This window comes from Physeter macrocephalus, chromosome 21 (genome assembly GCF_002837175.3).
Source record: "Physeter macrocephalus isolate SW-GA chromosome 21, ASM283717v5, whole genome shotgun sequence".
Classification (NCBI taxonomy): domain Eukaryota; kingdom Metazoa; phylum Chordata; class Mammalia; order Artiodactyla; family Physeteridae; genus Physeter; species Physeter macrocephalus.
Window position 1 is genome coordinate 53,269,145 of NC_041234.1, and position 21,651 is coordinate 53,290,795.

Consider the following 21,651-nt stretch of genomic DNA (forward strand, 5'->3'; position numbering starts at 1 on the left):
CCCTAGCCCCCAAGAAGCTAAAGAAATCCTCTCAGTGCCACACTTTACAATACCTCTGTTAAACAAGACAACCCTCATGGTACTATAATTTCTTATAATATTAATGTCAATAATTCTTACTAAACCAATGACTTCCAAACCTGGCTACATATCAAAATCATATCAGAGATGCTCTTAAAACATATGGATACCTAGGTCCCACCACCACCAATTATGCTGTAATTGGCTTGGGGTGGAACCCTGCCATAGGTATATTTTTAAATCCAAGTTATCTGCATGTGGAGTCAGGTTGAAAACCATCACATAAGGCAATGATTTCCTTATTCATTTTGTATCCTCGATGTTTACCATGACACTGGAAACATGTAAGTAACTCAATGCAGAAGGACTCAGACTTTTAATGTAATAAAAATTTAATCTGGCTAAAGTTTTACATATAAGCTTGCATAAATCTATCCAAATTAATTGTATGTTCTATCTTTCCTCATTATTTCTTCTTGCACTTACAGGCAGTCTTATATTTTCTACATAACTTTAATGCATATTTTATTTATTGTCATATTTCTTTGTCTTTTTAATCTAAATGTATATGACTACTAAAGGTCAAAAATAGTCTTTGTGTCATCTCTCAAGTTTCTGGGTTATCTTCCCACTCTAAATTCTTTATTTCACTCTCAGAATAGTTGTTGTCAGTGTGCTGATACTCACCTAATATAGGTGGTCAATTGGAGCCAATATACTTAAATTTCACAACTATACTTAGTTTATAAAACCAGTATGTTCCTTGCTATCAGAATTAAAATGTCTTACCCTTCCTTCTATTTCTGCCTTTGGCTTCTTTGTGCTCTTTAGGCTTCGTCTTTTTTTCTTCTCCAGATTCTCCATCACTCACAGTCAGCTTGTGCCTCAAAAGCCTATGTCTGTATCTCGGCTTCTTAGATTCTTCAGAATCTGAATCTGATTCAGAATTGACTTGATTTTTTGCTTCTAAATGGAGAAAACAAATCAGTAAAACCTTCAGCCTTTTTTCCTTTAAAATGTTGTAAAACTACATATTTTGTTTGTTGACAATTATCATGATTTATGGAACTGATCAGAGCTGTGTACTTATCTGGGTTGCACTGGTGATAACAGTCTATCTCATACATCAAACTTGATCTATTACTATTATTAAATATTGATTAAATATCACCAGTATACATTTATAGATTTTTTTTAAAAGGTAAAAAATATTTTCCTTTAAAAATCATCTGTTTATTGGCAGTAACTGACAAAACTTGCACAATTATTACCAGATATTCAAGCGGAGTAAAGGTAGTAAAGTTTTCAACATTTTAATAAACTTCTAATGCATGTGTTAAGAGATTTCATGGTCAGACAGTCTTCAAAGCCTGAATTGGTCAAATAATTATGAAATCCTATACATCTCTTTGGGGAACTCACCCTCATCTCCAGGGTTTTCTTCATTGTGTTTTCCAGTTCTTTTTTTCCCTTCTTCTGATTCATCATCTGAAGATCCATCCTCATCGGAGGAAAGATTGGCTTTAATTTCTTCTAAAAGCATCTTCTTGGCAATTCTTGAGTAAAAAGACAATGAAAACTATATATTTGGTGGTGAAGTGTAACAAATTAAAAACAAAAAGAATTATGTGTATCAAAATAGAAATAAATGTGTCCATAGATTTTTTATTATAAAGAAAGAAAAGTCTATCAAAACCATATTTTAACCTAAACTACCAACCAAAATTTTTGAAAATGCTCTTAGCACTGATTTTCTCCCAGTTCTATATAATTCTGCAATATAGTGAAAAATCTCAGGGACATTTCTACTAACTATTTTGACCAATTCCAACTTCATGCTGGATAACTTTCCAATCCTACACTTGCTCTGCTGCCACCATCCAACAACTACAATATCAAGACAGGCCCACAAAAGTAAATCAATTCATTCAGACAAATGGCATTCCAACACTGAACTCCACATGAGAGGATTTATTCAACAGCAAAACATATTCTTAGAAAATCAGTGTGTAATAAACCACTTTATTGTGAAACAGTACCTCAAACTAGTGGATAATATTTTGGCCCTTAAATTTCAATTTACTTCATAAATTCTTCTAACCAAATGAAAGAATACAACACATAAGTATTGAAGCAATCAAAAATCCCTAATAATATTCAAACTAGGGCAGAGAAGGGGCAAGAGTGCTATTAACCACATACACAGTTAAAAGAACAAAAATTACCATAAATGAGTTTCCACTTTCCAAAGAAGTAGATAGTGCATTAGCCTCAAACATATCAAAATTTTTCAAGATGCTCCTCAAAGACCAATTTGCTAATGAAAAAATCAACTGCTAAAAGCATGAGAAAATAATTCTTTAATACCATCTTATGTTAAAATAAAATATATTCCTAAAAACTCTCCATGTTTGCACTAAAGGAAGACATCTGAAAGTGTAAGATAAAAGCAGTTTTTGTGCAAGACGAGGTGTTTTGCACCTTTTGATATAAATTCATAAATCACAGTAACAAAGGAATACCTTACAGAAAGGCTCAAAAGTTGACATGATTCTTGGTTTTCCATGAACTAACTTCTATGTGGATAAACATCTACTCTGCAATCAAGAATGACTCTAGCTCAGTCAAAAACTTGCAGCTGGAATTATGGAACTTTTGTTATTTTTGGATTTGAAACTCCTCTTTTTATTTCTTAACATGCACTCACATTTAAGTCAAGAATAAATTCAATGGTAGGAGATGTTAATGCATGTTAATGCCTTCTTAACTTTATTTGATACATTGTTCATTGCTATTTATACTCAAAGATATATAGCAAAGGCACCTAAACAGACTGAAGCAAACAAAATAGCTAATCACTTCCATAAATGCTTAGTATATGCCCTTTGGTACTTTCCCCCTAACCAGATAGATAAGGAATATTTAGACAACGTAGAGAGTTACCAATTGCAAGAGGAAACCACAGATGAGTTAGCTTTTCTGAGGGTTTCCAACTTGATTTGCTAAAATTAGATCACTCCAATTTAAATCCTACTGGAGTTGGGGACTTCCCTGGTGTTCCAGTGGTTGGGACTTCGTCTTGCAATGCAGTGGGTGCGGGTTCGATCCCTGGTCAGGGAGCTAAGATCCCACATGCCTCACGGCCAAAAAAATCAAAACATAAAACAGAAGCAATAATGTAACAAATTCAATAAAAGACTTTAATAATGGTCCACATCAAAAAAATTTAAAATAACCCTACTGGAGTTGAGCAATAAAGTCTTCATTGCTCTTAAACTTCTACATCAGTGGTTTGCTGACTTTGGTTGCACAAGGTAAACATTTTAAAAATGGGGACTAATATAGGGTTGCCAACTTTTCATTTTGTCAAGAAAAAAAATTTAAACCCAAATATCATTTACTTTTATCATTTTATAAAATAAAAAATAAACAAACACACCCTCCACAAATTAGGAAACAGTTTCAAAATCAAGGGTGGGTCTTTAAATTTATTAAAAGCATCTTTCGGGAAAAACTCTAAAATCATCTTTAATACACAGCACATTATCATTTCCCATAAACAAGAAAGAACTTTCTCAAGCCAATTTGAGTAAAACCACTGTTTTGGAATGAATAAATGTGTGTGTGTGCTTGAGTGTGCATAAAATGTGAAGCACTGGATAATAGGTTACAAATAGAAAAACATAGTTTACTTGCAGTTACAAGATCTTATATACCCATTTGGGTGGTACAATAATAGCCAACAAAAATACAATTATTAATTTAGTTACTCTAAAGTTTAGTTCAATCACCTGATTTCAGTTTGTATTTACAAGTTCAAAAAATGTCTTAAATTCCATATAATCTGTAAAGACTTGGTTGTTAACTTTAACAAACCACATAATATTTCTTCTTTCAAACTCCAGACTCCTAATATGTCTACTAAACGGAAAGTCAAAATATGTAAACCTACAAATACTAAAGTTCTAGACTGTCACGAAGAAGAACTATGAAATATATAAAACAATAAGATTCTATACCAACTAAAAAAAATCACATAAGTCATGGAAAATAAAATGAGATCCACATAATGAAGAATTACTTGATTTATCAACAACCTTCAGTAAGACCATAATATATAGAACAATCACAGATACTTTAGAAGCAAAAAAAATTTGCAAACTTCAGAGAATGCTCATTCTTCTCCAAACTGACAGTTATACAGAGTGATAGAGACTCCCTAAGCTTTACCTCACTAAGATGTTTTAAATTTGCCCTCTAACACCTTTTGAGCAAAGGAAAGTGTAATGTATAGCCATATACATTAAGCCCTAAAAAGAATAATAAAGTTAAATTATTTTTCATAAATTATGGCTGATGGCTCACGTCCAATATGTCAAAGACCTACTGTATCACACACCTAGCCTATTGCATAGCCGATACCTCAAAGTTAGAACTTAATTTGAAGGACCTAAGTAAGGGCTGAGGCTGACCTTCAACCTGAGTATTCAGCAAACACGTTGAGGTGAGATGTGTCCCATCTACAAAGCCTGCTGTGAGATGCTTTAAGGGAAACTCCACTACCTTAACTCTTGAGTCACAGGCCACAGAGACTTCAAGGACATCATCACTTGAGAACCAGCTGAGGCTGGCAAAGCATCATTTTGGAGGCCTCGGCTGGACCCGTGCTGGTATGCATGTGATGGATGTATAGTCATGATCCCTAGTTGATTCTGTTTGCTCAGAAGTTTCCTTTCTTGAGGCTTTCCAGGACGTTTCTGAGAAAATCATCCAGGCAACAAGACACTGCCCCTGGAATCTCAATGCTCAACATTACATCTTGGGGCAGGTGTAGCATCCAAAGCAGTCACGACTCTATCAGAAGCATTAGAGGCACAGGCTGTGCCACTCTTGTGGCAGAAAACCTGGGCAGAGCTGGAAGTAATGGAGTCACTCCTCCATTTTCCTGAAAGGGAGGGAAGGGAGAGGGGAAGAAAGCAAAACAATATGGGAGGGAGGGTAAAAAACCCACAAACAAACAATGATCGGAACTGGTGCATGAAAGAATAAATAAAAGAACCGCAAAACTCGAACAAGCTAAGTCTTCTAAATCACATAATGAATACCAAGATAAGATAGTGCCTTATTACACCTTCCACCTTCATCTACTAAAATAAAGCAAAACTAAAATAAGGAATGAGCCCAACAATGCAGACAAACAAGCAATCAGAGAGAGAGAGAGAGAGAGAGAGAGAGAGAGAGAGAGAGAGAGAGAGAGAGAGAGAGAGAGAAAGAGCCAAGAAAGCCTTTAGTAATTCTGATCCTATCTAGAAAGGAAATCAGTAATGCCTCTTGTTTAAGCATTCAAACAGGAAAAGAAAGTAAACTGCCTCTTGCTGGTAGATAAATCAATAATTCAAAACACTGAGTTTCTAAGAAAGGAGTGATCAAGAGAAAGATCTCTTGCACCAGCGAATTGTAGAGAAACAGCCATTACAAAAGCAACACAAAATGTTAGAGCTAGAAGGGACCTTAGAATTCAATTTTGTCATTTTACAGATGAGGAAACAGGCTTAGAGAGGGGAAATGACTTGGCCAAAGAAACAAAGCTAGTTAGTGGCAAAGCCAGGAGTAGTACCTAAGATCCTGAATCCCAATCTGCTACTAATTTTACTACGCCAGTGCTATATTCTCTACTCATTCACTACTACTGTGCTAATGAGTGCTTGGGGCAATACACTAATGTCACATTCTTAAAGTTAGCTGTATTTCACTGATTTAGAAATAAAAGAATTCAAGTTTTGATTAAAAAAATTTTTTTTGAAAGAGTTCTAAACATCTTTCGTCCAGTATGCACCATCTCTAAAATGTACCGACAGGCCATCTTGAATACATCCTACAATCTACTGCTTTATCTTTTAAGAGATTCTGAAAACAGGCTTGAAGAAAATTGCTAAATGAAAAATACATTTTTAGAAGGCCAAAATACTGCGCATCCATACACAAAGGTGACAAAATTTTAAATTGTTTTTTTACATTCTGTGTACAATATCACAAGAGAATAGTTAAAACAGAGAATTCTGAATAAGATTATGTTTCGAGATAAAAAAACAACTGTCTAAGCAAATGTAGTACTAAAACATCATACCATATATAAAAGGTTGATATGTAAAACAATTCAAATGACTACAGTCCAAAAAATGTTGAATATTTTTTGTGAGGAACACACATTCTTCTAGTAGGGAGAAAGGCTTTGTTTTAACAAATGTTACGTAATTCAGGTTGAGAATAAAAAATAAAACATTTCGGGGACTTCCCTGGTGGTCCAATGGTTAAGACTCTGCACTCCCAATGCAGGGGCACAGGTTCAATCCCTGGTCAGGGAACTAAGATCCCACGTGCCGCACAGCATGGCAAAAAAAAAAAAAAAATTCACAGAATTACAATGGAATTCCTCATCTTCAAAATCTGTATTAGTGTTTTTTTAACTCCTTGGTTCAAAATTAGTACCTTTTTTTTTTTTGACGGCGCCACTCAGCTTGTGGGATCATACCTGGGCCTCCTGCAGTGGAAGCACGAAGTCCTAACCACTGGACTGCCAGGGAATTCCCCCAAATTAGTATCGTGATATAAACCTTTCTATGAAAAACTATAACCAAGGCATAATGATCTGCACCTAAAGATAGTGCTATTCATGAGATAATGATGAAGTCACTAAATAACCAAACAGCTGAACAACAGTATGAAACTATTTTTTAAGTCACATGTTCTACAATGTTTGCAGTTAATGAAAAACATCACTGTTTTCTTAAAATTAATATCAAATAACTTTAAAAAAAAATCTTAGGAGTAGGAAAAAAAAAAGCTGTATGAAATTAAGAACCCACAGTTTATTAACAATTTATACATGGGCTCAAATTATAAAATGTGTATTCCCTGATTTTATGTAAAAATCTAAGCCAGCTTTAGAGGAAATTTTAACAAGAAAAAATTTATTAACACTGATATAGATTTAGAAAATTTGATCATACTAAAGATCATACTAAATAGTTCAATATTTTTATACCTGAAAAGTAAAAAAAAGACTTATGTGTCTCAATTTTATTTTTAAGATTCAAAGTAAAAGACAAAGATGATATAGTCAGAAAAATGAACCTTTTTTGCTAACACTAGAAAAATCCAAACTCTCCTTTTGGGGGGGGTGTTTTTTCTCATTATCTAAAAGTCCCATTACAATATCACCAAATAATAGAGAACAGGAATGGAAGGCTGAACATAATATTTATATCTTAAGCAGAGAGATCACCACTAATGACCATATTTCTTTCCTTGCTGGGAATTCTAGCATAAAAAAGAGAGCTGGTGGCAACTGTAACCAGTTTAGATATCTACAAATAGATCCTATCCAGTGGCTAGACACCTGTATTATACTTGACTTACAATACTTACCTGCACTATAAAGAAAAAGTAAATTGAAAAAGAATTACCTTAAAATTGCCAGACATTTAAAACCCTTACTCAAACATGAAACAAGTAAAATACTCATTTAAAATGCTACCTTTGTTTTTCAAGCCCAATAAAGGAGAACTAAAGCAATTTTGCTAACCAAATAGGACCACCATGAAAAAAAATTCACAGAAAAAAAACTATTCCAGATTTAGCAAATTTGTATAGAGAACAGATAAAGTCACGTATAGAAGATGAACATTTGGAAAAGTGTTTAAAATAGAAACCAAAGTCATATGTCAAAGGAACGTGAGATATACTCATGCCATTAATCTTTGCTGAAATCAGGTAAACAATCATCAAATATATTTATTAACATGAACAATATCCAGGAATCATTAATCACTTCCAAAAATATGCTGGATTAACAGCACAGAGCTTGGATCAAAAGAATACCTACACCGGGCTTCCCTGGTGGCGCAGTGGTTGAGAGTCCACCTGCCGATGCAGGGGACACGGGTTCCTGCCCCGGTCCGGGAAGATCCCACATGCCGCGGAGCGGCTAGGCCCGTGAGCCATGGTCGCTGCGCCTGCGCGTCCGGAGCCTGTGCTCCGCAACGGGAGAGGCCACAACAGTGAGAGGCCCACGGATCGCAAAAAAAGAAAAAAAAAAAAAAAAAAGAATACCTACACCGAGCTAGTAGGGAAAAATAATAATAATTTGCATGTTTTCCAGTCTGAAAAGCAAAGTATTACCAAATGATAAAATACTTGGAAAATCTGAAGGCTACAGTGTATTCCCACAATAATTAAGCAGAACTTCTATTAACAATGGGTAATTTCTTTAAGTAATCTCCAAATCAAATTTTGCTTCAATGAAAAAAAATTATTTAGCCCCACTGAGAGAGAAATTATGAGAAAAATTATGCAGTATTAGTATACCCAACTAAGCATTTTTCAACTATAAAGTAAATATATGTATGTGTGTGGCAGGAGAGGGTATCCATATAAAAACCTCAGCTTTTAAACAAAATTGGGATTAAAAAGAAGAATGCTGATTTAGAAAAAAATCTAGCAATCTAGTTTTTTCCTCTTAAAAGCTCAGTTTTAAATATTTTCCACGCCCTGTAAAAAATACAAATAAAGAATATTCTGAAAATAATTCTTTTTTGGGAGGAATGGATTCTTCAGTGACTGTTTTAGTATGCAACCCCTAAAGAAAAGCTTGGTTTTATAACCCTCAACACTATCACTGTTGAACTTGAATACACTACCATCTTATGACTGAGGCTAATTCACAGTGCAGGTATTAAAATATAGGACATTAAATATCCTTTCAATGAAAGAACCAATTTAAAACATAACTAACAGGTATTTGAAAGGCAACATTAACATAATGGCACATTCGAATAAATGACTTTAAAATTACGTGTATAATTTAAATAACCTGACAAACTGTTTGATATTATTATTCTCCCTTTCAAAAAGTACATAAAGTCTAAGCTATAAAATTTGAAGTAAATTCTCAGTTATACAAAATTGAAAGTATAAAGTTAGTCTACTATTTAATTTTTTCTACAAAGCTCAGTCAAAAAATCATAAAAGTTAACCTGTTATTCAACCTATAATTTTTGTCATTGTTTATTAAATAAATGCAAATAGAAATTACTTTACAAGTTAGACCACTCTACTCACAACAGCATATATTTACTTTCAAATATGAATGATACTACATAATAGTACACTAAAATAACAGAAACTTATTTATTCACACCTACTAAAATATGCAGGACATGACTAAGTTCTTCAAATGACCTCAAAAGCTATTATAACTTTAAAACAGAAAAGATAAATAATAGTGAAATCTGTTGTAAAACTTTCACACACATATATAAGTAAATATGTCATATATAAGTACATATGTTTTGGGAATTATTACTTCCTCAATTTTAGAAATATCAAAACTTCTTTGGCTACAAACTAGCCTACATATCTTGGTTCTATCAAATTCTTTCAACTCTCATGAAAAATTGGATTATAATGAAAATTAAATGCTTGAACAAGAAAAAAGTTTTACAGAAATTTATTGCATCCAAATAGTTAACCATTTGCATTAATACACTATTTACCTCTCCATAAACATTAACACTGAAAACGTATTACAATACTGCTAAAAAGGCAAAGCATATGAAATTTATACACAATTTATACACAATTACACAATTGTGTACAAATTTATACACAATTACAATATGCTGTGTACCAAAATACATCCTACTCAAAAACGTGAAAGGTAAAAATAATTCCAAGACTTTATCATGATCTGAAAACAAATTTTTAAAAGTTGCTTAGTGCATACTCAAATATGCTCAAGTACGCTGTCTATACCAAAATAATTCAAGAAGGTATTTGTATCCCCATCATTAGATAACCCATGGGTATTAGATACCTCACTGGTATACTGGATATGAAACAAGTTATTAATGGCATATTTTATAAAAGCACATTAAACTGAATATAAAGAAAAACATGCTCAAGGTAAAATTCAATTCTTCTCAAAAGTACTCAACAGGGTTGTCTTTTTTCATCACAAATGCAAGATGGAATTAAAGATACCTTTCAATAAAATAATTGCCAGTTACAGAGAGATATGATCAAGTAACTTAAAAGATAAAAATGATATTTATATTTTGACAAGCTCTAACACAAATAAAAAATTATCATACCTTAATGATACTCATTTGGTGTTTAAATATGAAATTAAGATTCATAATTAATAAGTAAATTAGGATATAGCATGTTTTAAACATTATTAGCCTTTCAATAACATTTGAGGCCTTAAGATTTACAAGAAAGCAAATAGTAGTATAAATAAATGAAGAGGAATTAAAGCATTTTAAAAGAATAAAATTTTAAATGCTTTCATAATCTCACTGTGATCATATCATATACTATATAAAATCCCTGATGAATAAAATGTATGCCTTCACCATTCCATTCTGGACCCAACCCCGATCCCACAAAATAATTGGATATATATTTTTAATTAAAAAAATAAGTAGGCAAAGCAGCATCTGAGTCTTTGTATCTGTGATTAAGCTCTATTCAAAAGTGCAAAATAAAATTGTTCATTCACCTTAATAAAAACGCCCTCCTTGTTAATTAGGAGAATGCTGATCTTTGAAACAGAAAAATCTATCAGCACCAGCAAGATATAAAACAGAGCTAGAGTGATGGCTGGCCCCACAGCATTTACCAACTCAAAGTTAATTCCTTACAAAATTATGACACAAAAATTACATGTTTATTTTCATGTTTTCTTAATTATTAGAGTTTACTATTAGGAGTAAATGGATGGTTAATACAGTACTCTGTAGTAAAACGTCAAGTCTATCATAGATTTTTTTGGTGCTAGAATTAATCAGAGAACATTGCATCCAACCCTTTTGTTTTAAAGAACAGAAAATTTTGGCAGAGTAGTTAAGTCACTTGCCCATGATCACACAGAAAGTTTAGAACTAGAAGTCAGATATTCTTATCCCCATTATTCCAAAATTCCATCCACTACACCACAGTCTTCTTGTTGAAGATTATGAGTGTGGGGGATCCTATAGTCCAGGAAGGGTTTAAAAAATATGTAAAAACATTATGGTTATACTCTTTAATACCTTTGTTTTCTTTATTCCTCATTGCTAGAATATGGGTGTATCTTTTTTTTCTTCTCCCAGCTATTCCTTAGTTAAGTCAATCTGTACAGGCTACACTGTTCCCATATAAACCTATTAAGTATTATTAAAATTAATACTATCATAATCTCTACTTCTATTTTATTTGACAAATTGTTAAAACCTAAATCAGTCTAGATACTTTGCAAATTCATACTTATTTTGAAAGCAATTTCTTAATCTTAAACATCTGAGCAGCCTCTTTTTCACTTTGAACAGGTTTTAATGAATAGGACCACCACATTGGATGGCAATTTAAAACAATAATCAAATATTGAGGAGAGAGATGTCTGTTGTCACCAATTTATTGAGATATGATTTACTTTCACCAATAAAATAATCTGTCAAAATTAAAATATTCTCAAAAAACTATCACAGTTTACATGGAAACATAAAAATTGACAGTGCTGTATTTATAACACACCCTATGCTAGGTGTGTTAATATTTATATTTACTTTCTTTTAAGGTTTCTGAGTTTTAGCCCATTTTCTGGCCTTTCTTTCAAACTTGCAGGAAGACTGTGAGCGAGTCTTTCTAAGGCAGGCACTCCTGGTTTTTACAACCTGCTTGTGGTTCCGTTGCTGCTGTTTGTGCCCATGCCTAGGGTGTGTTATAATCTTTTTAAAGTCCTTACAGATGGAATCATACCTATTCTCAGGATCATTGTCATCGTCGTCATCATCCACTGTGACAGGCATTGATTTAGATAAGGCTTCATCTCCTTGAAGGAACAAAAGTGTACTTAAAATTAGCTTTAAATTATCTTTATAAGTAAAACCATGTAAAATAAAACTGAAAGCCAAAAACTTTAAAACAACTAGTGAGTTCTAAACTATACTCTGGGATCCAAAACATGAATAAAAAGAATTTATAAGGAAAGTACAGTGGGGAATTTAAGAAGTGCCAGCAGCAAAATAATAAATAGTTGGATGTTACATATTTCAAAGTTCCTTCCCAGAGCACAAGAATTTTAAAACTCATCCTTCCCAGTAACAAATCTTTTATCATTCACCACCATATTAGCATAAGTTTATGGCTGAAATAAGCTTTGTAGTGATCCATTTTAAGTTTAAAGTTAACAGAGGTCTAATTTTTCCTGTATCATTGAAGAACTTTTTAAAATGCTATTAATACTTGGTAATACCAAATAATTTTAAAATATACCTGAATTTGTATGGTATCCAGGAGTAGAATCATCCAGAGATATATTCAAGTACAGTAAAACTTACTTCCTTATAAAAAGCAACGTTTCTATCCTTTGATTAAAACTATAAAGAAATTAAGATTTGTGCATTTCATTGTATGTAAATTTTGCCTCAAAAACAAACTTAAACATTGTACTCTAGTTAACACTATATACTCTGAAGTAACCAGGGAGAATTATGTTAATGTTTACCATTTACTTTCAAATGCATCAAAGATTTCAAGGGCATTACACTGAGTGAAAAAAGACAATTTCAAAAGGTTACACACTTCATGATTCCATCTCAAAATAACAAAATTACAGAGATGGAAATCAGATTAACAACTGCCACAGGTTAAGAATAGGGATATGCTAGGGAGTGTGCATAAGGGGTAGCACAAAGGAACCTTGTGGTAATGAAACAGTTCAATATCTTGGTTGTCCATGGTGGTTATATTTACAAAGCTACACGTGATACAAATTTTGCAGAACTATACTTACACACACACACACAAATGAAGGCGTACATGTAAAACTGGTGAAATCTGAATAAATCTTCAGTTTCCTGGTTCTGAGATTGCACTATAATTATGAAAGATGTTACCATTGGAGGGAAATTAATGAAAGGCATACAAAACCTCCCTGTACATTTTTTTGCAACTTCCTGTGAATTTATAATTATTTTGAAATAAACAGTTAAAAGGGGGGAAAAGTTAGGTACACTGATGGATAGACAGGATATATAGATAAGTATGTGATAAAGCACATACAGTACAATGTTAACTGTAGAAACTTTCCTGTATATTTAACATTTTTTTCATAATAAAATACTGGGGGAAAATATTGGAGAAAAAAACCCATAAGGAACACAGACACCTACAGGTTCAGGATAGAAATATGCTAAATGTAGAAAGGCAATAATAAATCTCACAATATCTTAGCAAACTCACAATAAATACCTCATTCAAACAGACCAATCTTCAAATGAAATATTACTAGTGATATTACCATTGTTCCTCTTTACTACACCTTTGAAAATGTTACCCATCCTTCAAAGTCAAGTTCAAATGCTACCTGTTCTTTTAAGTCTTCCTTCAATATTTAGATTAAGTGGCTCACTTGCTATTTATCACACAGCCCCATTTTAGTTTTATATCTTTCTTCTGGTATTTTTTTAATAATGACTTATCTATGTCTATCTTGCTCATTGGACTATAATCTCCTAGGACCGTATTCTTCATCTTGGTTGGTCATGCCATTCCCAAGCCCCAATTTCTAGGAAAATGTTGTACCCTGTAACAGGATACCCAACTATTGCTGAATAAATTGGAATCCTCTAAATTCATGGGAGCAGGGGAGGCTTTTTAAGAGCTCATAAAAACTGTCACCTAAATTAAGTTGGACATATTAGGAGAATAAATAAATTTAGCATCTATTATATTATGTTTTGAATACAAGTCCACAATCTCATACACAATTCAAAAATCCAAAAAGTTCTCAAAATTTAAAGTTTTGTAAGGTGGTGCCAAAGTTCATTTGGCAGCAAAATCTAATCTGAACTGTTTATTCCTCTTACATGTAAATGTTCATATGTTTTGCTGCGGAAATACTAATGTGTTTGATTATGGGGCCTCAGGACCTACTGGGGCTACTATATAATATATGATAACTACTCTATATTATCTTCCTAAAAACAAAAGAGTTGAAAATCCTGAAATACATTAAGCCCCAAGAATATCAGGGACTGCAGACCTGTATTTAAAACAGCCATACAAGCAGAACTCCACCTAGGCATCTGATATAGCAGAGCATTAAAATGAGTATACCATGCATATCCCACTTGGTTTTCAAACCAACTCACTGGAGCTCCAAAAAAGGGAATTAAAGTTTTACTAAAAATTAAGATTCAAGTGAATTCCACTAAAATCCAACTGGGATAAATGGAAAATCACAACAAAAGGAAGGAAAGGAAAAATTTTACATTTTGCTTGTGCTGGGAAAACAGTTACATGAGAAATCTACTTTATAAATATTTTAAAATTAATTTTAAGTGTCCCTGGTTAACTGATAGGTTTTACTGACTTAAAAAAAAAAGACAATATGACCAACAAGTGTACATTTATTATACAACTGATTTTTTTTAAACTGCCATAATGATAAATATTTTTAAATTTTTTTTGGGGGGGGGGCGTATTATTGACCAGTTGACCCAAACCCTAATTGTCCTAGTGCTCTATCTCATCAGGGTAGGGTAATCTACCTACTTCCTGGATTTCTTTCTTCCTCTATTTTGTTAGTGTTAAAAATGGAGATAACTGTTCATGTCATTAGCAAAAAATTGATGAGCATCAGCAAAGGGTTTCAATAAATAAATTTTTCTGAGGATTTCATGGGACACAAAGTTACTCTGCCCAATTTAAAAAGTCAGATGAATGGCAAAGCAGTTAAAAATTTCACTCACCATGTTATATCCATACCAAGCACTCATCTCCATTACTTGAATAAATATCTACTGAACTACTAGCACCAGTCTGATCTTCCTTCATAAATTACTTTTCATTACTCCAAAGAGAAGCATTAAACATTGATAAATTTACCCAACACACTTGGTATAGCTGATACAGAATACTAACAATGCTGCAAATACCTCCCAATGATGACGAAAAAATGGAGAAAGAGTTTCTAGTAAATCTCTATAAAAGAATTTTTAAATGGTGTTTTCCTAAACAGTAAGTAACCTTGCGTTTGATTGACTTCAGAGAAAATTAAACAATGTAGTTATTCAAGAGGGAGAAAGTACAAATTTTCTATTTATTTTCCCATACCTGAAGATTGACAAAATCCAGTATGTGAAGACAGCACTAAATTTTCGGTCACAGGCTTTATTTTCTGCTCATCACTGCTCCCCTCACCTACAGAATTCTGATCATCATCTCCTATATCAGAAGAAGATGAGGAAGAAATGTCAGCCTGCTTCCTTTTAGTGCTTGCTCTTAGGGAGTTTCTCATTTTCTCCTTCATATTGCCTGCCTTCTTTTTAGCTGAAGCTCTTTGTTTCTTCAGCTTTTTATTATCTTCGGAACTTTCCTCAACATCAGAAGACGATGAGCCATTTTGTACTTCCTTGGTATTTCTCTTTGAATTTAAATTTCTTCTTTCCCTTAATTCAATTCTTTTCGGTCTCTTATCAGAAGAATCACAACCATCTTCTTTCATGGAATATTTCTCAGTATCAGATGATGAACAATCTTGTCTCTTCCTTGAACTCTTTTCAGGTAAGTTGCACCTTTTCTTCTCTCGACTGGATGCTCCATTCTTACTCCTCTTATCTTCGGAAGAATCACAGCTATCTCTTTTCCCTGGTAACTTCTCAGCATTATCGGATAATTCATCCTTCTTTTTAGAAGTTTTATCTTTTATTTTTTTACTCTTCTTTTCCCCATCAGTTGTGTCATTCTTATTTTGTTTTATGCCTTTAGGAAAATGACAAATTTCTTCTCCCTCAGGTAATTTCTCAGTGCTATCAGATGATGATTCATACTGTTGTTCCATCTTAATTACTTTTTTCTTCAAGTCTGTAGTTTTCTTTTCTTTTTCTTCAGTTCCCTTTTTGCTCTGCTTGTTATCATCTTCAGAGGATTCATCACTCTGTTCTTTCTTTGGGAACCTCTCAGCAACATCAGATAAGCCACCTTGTACTTTCTTACACATTTTGGTTTTCAGATACTTACTCTTTTCTTTAGTTTCAGCAACCTTTTTGTCTTCTGGAGAATTAAAACTCTCCTCTTTCCCAGAAGAAAGCTTATCAGCACCATCTGAGGAAACACTTGGCTGCTGCTTCTTAGGGAGTCGATCTCTCAATTCCATGACAGTCTTGTCTTTATCAACTATGCCTTCTGCTGAAGAGAAATTCTCTCTCTCTTCTTTCCTTTCAGCATCATCAGATGATCCTTCCTGGGCAGTCTTCAAACTTTTCTGACCTTGATTATCCATTCCTTTTTTGCTGTGTTTTTCATCTTCAGAAGAATCATAATCTTCTTTATTTGGAATTCTTTTTGTTGTTCTGGCAGCCCCGATTTTACTCATACTCTTTATCTCTTTTTCTAATTCTGAGTCATAATTGGAAGATTCAGACTGGTTTTGTCGTTTCTTTTTAGAAATTATAGACCTTTTAGCTGATTTGCCTTTTTTAATATCAAAATCTGAGCCAGAAGTAGAACTTTTTCGTTTCCTTTTTCCTTTATCATCTTTCCCTGTTTGAGTCTTTACATCATACAAAGTCTTCTCATGATTTGTATGAGGTTCATTAATATCAGTATCTGAAGAAGAACTGTGACTCATCCTGGATACTTCTTTGAGGATTGCTAGCATTTCATCAGAATCTGAATTTTGATCCACAGTCTCTGACTGCTTAGATTTAGGCAATTTATTAGGTTTAGGATTATCTATAGCACTGTCAGAAGAATTCCGCTTATCCTTTTTTCTCATTGAAACTGATAGTTTTTGTTTCTCCTTAATGGTGTCATTATTTTCTTCATCTGAATTAAATGTTGTAGGATTGGTTTCTGTCTGTCGCCTCAAGGGTGTAGTCTTTACACGTGGGGATCTTCGAAGATCAGATTCTTCTGAAAGTAATGGAACTTCACTTTCAACCAAATGCTCATTATCATTCTTTTCCTGTTCAAGTCCACAGTTCTCCAGCTTGGGGTTCAGACAAGAACTTCTATAGCTATCTTTATCTTGTGGAACTTCCTGACAATCAGCACCTTTAATTGGGGAATTAGAAAGGGAAACAGGGGTGAGTTTAACATATAATTCTTTTGTTACTTTAGCTGTTGTTTTTGATTTAATACCTCCTCTGTTGTCTTTTGAAGTAATATTTAATTTTACAGAACTCTCCAGTTCTTGCTCAGTTCCACTGTTGCCATCTCCCTGATAATCTGCTGAACTCTGAACTTCCATAGCAGTCTCAAGATTCTCAAAAATGTCTTCTGGAACTGAGGAAGGAACAGACACAATATCCATGTCTAAGTCTTCAGAAGTGTTAGCAGGTTCATACTGAGGTTCTTCTTTTTTATCAGATTTTTTATGTTCACCACTGGGATTTTTATTTGCTCTTTGTTCCTCTACTGCAACACTCTGATCCACATGCTCACTATCTACCTGCTTTCTTGACAGTTTAGCTTCTGATTTTGAAATATCCTTCCTTTCCAAAGCACAGGGTTTTTCTCCTTTTCTTACTTTTGTTTCAGACTTAGCATCTATGACTTTATGCTCTTTGGTATTTTTCTCTTTGTTTACAGCATCCAAAGCTCGAATCTCTGAATTCAAATCTTCTTCTAACGCAAGATGAGCTTTCTTGATATCAGCCAACACAGATTTAAAAGCCTTAAGCTGACGTAACTTTGTAGCAGAATTGATTTCTGAATTATCTGTTGCCTGCTTCAAAAACTTAACGTAACTGGAGTTCATGTTGGCAGTAGTCTCAATCAGTTTCTTTGCCTTCTTAATCATTTCCTTGGGCACAATTAGTGCTGAGTAAGAGTAGGTTACTGAACCAGAACATGAATCATCTAATTTCTTTTCTTCTCCATTACAATTTGAACTGTTTTTCTTTGGAGAAAATCTGGGTGTATGGTCATATACTTTACTACTCTTTTCATTGTCAACTTTTATCTTCTTCTTATTTTGTTGCAACAACTGTTCTAAGTTTTCAAATACGCTGTTACATGCTGTGACCAAATCCAACAAAGGCTCCGGGTGACAAATGTAGCAATACCATTGGTTGTTTTCATCCATTATTGTAGACAGCTCCTTTCGACCAAGGTTGCGTAGAATGCATTTCTTGCAGAAGGCATTATGGCAAAAGTCACAACAAATCAAGTTTCCACCTTCTGCACACCATCTGAAATTATTTAAAGATTAAAATATTATTCTGAAATGAAACACATTTTAAACCTTTACAGTATTAAAGCAATTTAAAATTTCCTGGCAGCAATTTTAATAGCAAAGTAATTTTGGTCATTTACTTATTCTTTATTAGAAAATTAAAAGACATAAACCAAGGACTTTGTGGAAAAGAACAACCTTCCACGAAAGATATCAATGATGATACTATAAAAAATAGATCTAGTAACAGACTATGTAAGAATTTTGCCTCAAAAAGCAGACGACACTGAATTTTAGTTCATCTTGATTTATTACCTACCTACACTGTTCATCCATTCCATCTGAGTCACGGCTAATATCATCACTCATGTAATATTTAAAGCAATTCTATTAAAAAAGAAAAGGGAAAGGGGAAATTTATTCAAAACTGTTAACATTCATAAAGGAGAAAAACTTTATTTTTAAGTCATTAAAAAAGTACAGGGAACGTGTGTGTGTGTGTGTGTGTGTGTGTGTTTTAGAGAATCAAAGCGATAACACTGTATTACCCCTACTAGTACTTTCCAGACACAGGAATAGCTCAAGAAATTAATTCTTGAAATAGATTTCCATATCATCAAGTACCACTGTTCCTTACATAAAAGTTGATAAAAGATTTTGGTAAAGCAAATTTCTGATCTCATATGACTAGCTACCAAAGATCTACATAAAAATGTATTAGATGTTGCTATTAGTTAATAATAATTTACTAGTCATCATATATAAACAGCTACTATGTATAGAGCTGAGCAACAGTATCCTACATTAACCTACATTATCTTTAAATCTCAAATACCTACTGTGCAAGGTAGGAGGTATTACAGCCCAATTTGAGAGAAAAGGCTGTGGTTCATTAATATGTAAATAAATCTCCTAAAGTTATACAACTGGAAGAGGCAAAAGTGGTATTCAAATCCAAGTCTGAATGACTTTAAATTCCTTTTCACTGGGACTGGAGAAAAGGGAAGGTTCCATGCCCACTGATGAAAACTACTGATTACTGAAATGGGCTAGGCTCAACAGACTGGCTCTTGAAAAAAAAAAAAAAAAAAAAAACCAATCACGTATATAAGAAAAGAGAAAAGCAACACACGTTACAAATCCAACAATATAAAATTCAGCTGTCACAATTTAAAACTAGAAGCTACAACATGTACCCTAAACAGGCTCCTGGCTGAAATGAATTCAAGGAAAGGAGGACACAAATTACTAAAAGACGGAGTAAATTTAGTACATTTAAGGAGGTCTACATCTATCAAAAATTCATACAAGATCTAGAACTGGAACTCTAAGGAAAGTCTGGTCTGCCCCTGCAATTCAAGGAGGCATTTTATTGGGAAGCAAACTAACAAAGGATTAATTTTAGCAGTAATATGAGTTGGGGAAATGATAACCTTGATATTATAGATATTTAAAATTAATTCCAAGGTATTACTTATAAAAAAGTTTACACAGACTGTTAAAACTATCTTCAATACATATGAAACATTTTTAATTCTATTATCTCCAAATTATGTCAAAACCCTGCTCCACATGGAGAGTTCAAATTTGGGTAATTAGGGTATGGAAGAGGGAATGTTATAAAACATATGTGTGCACACATATATACTCTGCAGTTTCCCAACACACCACACTCTCCCTCACCTCTGAGCCTTTGAATACCATGTTGCCTCTGGCCTAGAATATGCTGAACCAATCCCACTTTGCCAAGCTAATTCCTATTTATATTTCAGGTACCACCTACATCATCTCCATTATAAAGCCCCCCACCACCCAACTCCAAATTACAAAGGCTTCCTGTGTGTTCCCAAAGTACACAGTATCTCCCCTATCATAGCACTTATTGGGCCTTTCATGTCTGTCTTCCCCACTATATTATATGTCCTCCAATGGCAGAGACCATTTCTGTCTTCATCACTGTGCATCAAAAGTCTGACACATGTTAAGCATTCAAATATTTGTGGAATTAATTATCAACAAATCATTACATACCTTACAAATAAGTACTTGCAGTGAAGGATGTCTATAAATGGAATCTTTTTGAAAATGATTGACCTGTTGTCCACAAGCAGTACAGCTCACAATCCCATGAAGCCCATCTTCTAGGAGAAAGGAGTGACCATTATTCACACATATACACACATACAAAAAGATGTATACTTTAGTCAGCATTTCCCAACATTCAAATTGAAAATTAAATACCTCATAATCCTTGGGAAAATGACATTTTGGACACAAATACAAAGGTTAATAATTTTACGGACTTACTAAAAACATGACAACCTTGACAAATTGCAGAGCTAACTTGCTCCCTTTTACAGATACAAACCCTGTTTCTTATAACAACTTGATATAACATGAAGAGACTCCATAAAAGAAGTTCTAAAAATAGGGGTCAAGAGCTCTTTTTCATTTTGCTACTGCTTCACAAAGAAATTCAGGATCAGTTCTTAAAGAATGGGGAAGTTAAATATATGGAATAGATTCTTTTTAACCCTGTACTTAAGTTAGGTATGCCATAAAGTTTTTATTCTCAAAATGGAATTGTCTGCACAGATCCTTCCAATATTATGTGAAAACCTGATAACTTTATATTACCAATTTCCTTCCTAAGATTCCCTTCAATACTATCCACAATCCCCATTAACCTGCCTTTTTTCTATGTATATTCTATATCGGCACTGTCTATTATTTCCAAATAAGGACAAATAAGATTTGCAGGTATATCTATCTTGACAGCAAAACTTCAGAATGGCTGCGTTGAGAGCCCCATTCCATAGTTTCTGCAGAAAAACAGATGGAAGATAACCTACGGAAGAGATATGGGAACATATGTATATGTATAACTGATTCACTTTGTTGTAAAGCAGAAACTAACACACCATTGTAAAGCAATTATACTCCAATAAAGATGTTAAAAAAAATTTAAAAAAAACAATAAAGGGGACCTCTCCTACCTCACTCTCGTCCGTAGTTCTGTACTGTGCTTCACAATCTGAGCTGAACATTAGAATCAGCCAAAGAATCTTTTAAAAACAGGGACAGCCATTCCCACCCCTAACCCACTGAATGGGGATCTCCTGGACACTTTTTTTCTTTTTTAAGTTTTACAGATGACTCTGATGTGCAACCAAGACCTTGATCCAAATAAGATGGTAGATTATGATTCAAAAGAGGCCAGTGAAAATGCCTGCATTCACCAAAAAAAAAAAAAAGGTGAATGACTTAAAAAAAGAGAAAAAAAACTGTCTCTATCCCTAAATAAAAGACAAAACAACAAATACATTTCTCACCTTTTAATTTTCTATTTTGTGTTTTTCTTAGTTTTAAGGTCCAAAGCACCATGGACCCAAGCATTATCACAAATA

At 33.5% G+C, this 21,651-nt stretch overlaps 1 protein-coding gene across 9 annotated transcripts in view; it reads right to left on the bottom strand.

Moving 5' to 3' along the window:
• Positions 1–21,651, bottom strand: part of ATRX (ATRX chromatin remodeler) — a 253,134-nt gene that overhangs the window by 135,553 nt on the left and 95,930 nt on the right. For 6 of the 9 annotated variants that reach the window (XM_024129533.3, XM_055081892.1, XM_055081895.1 and 3 more), the window contains 6 exons: positions 20,276–20,385; positions 18,564–18,631; positions 15,181–18,260; positions 11,821–11,893; positions 1,444–1,577; positions 811–987 (listed from right to left, as the gene is read on the bottom strand). In XM_024129533.3, the coding sequence (XP_023985301.1) occupies positions 811–987; positions 1,444–1,577; positions 11,821–11,893; positions 15,181–18,260; positions 18,564–18,631; positions 20,276–20,385 (3,642 nt within the window). The remainder of the gene's footprint in view (positions 1–810; positions 988–1,443; positions 1,578–11,820; positions 11,894–15,180; positions 18,261–18,563; positions 18,632–20,275; positions 20,386–21,651) is intronic. The other 3 variants (XM_024129534.3, XM_024129541.3, XM_055081890.1) reach the window with 2 other exon arrangements.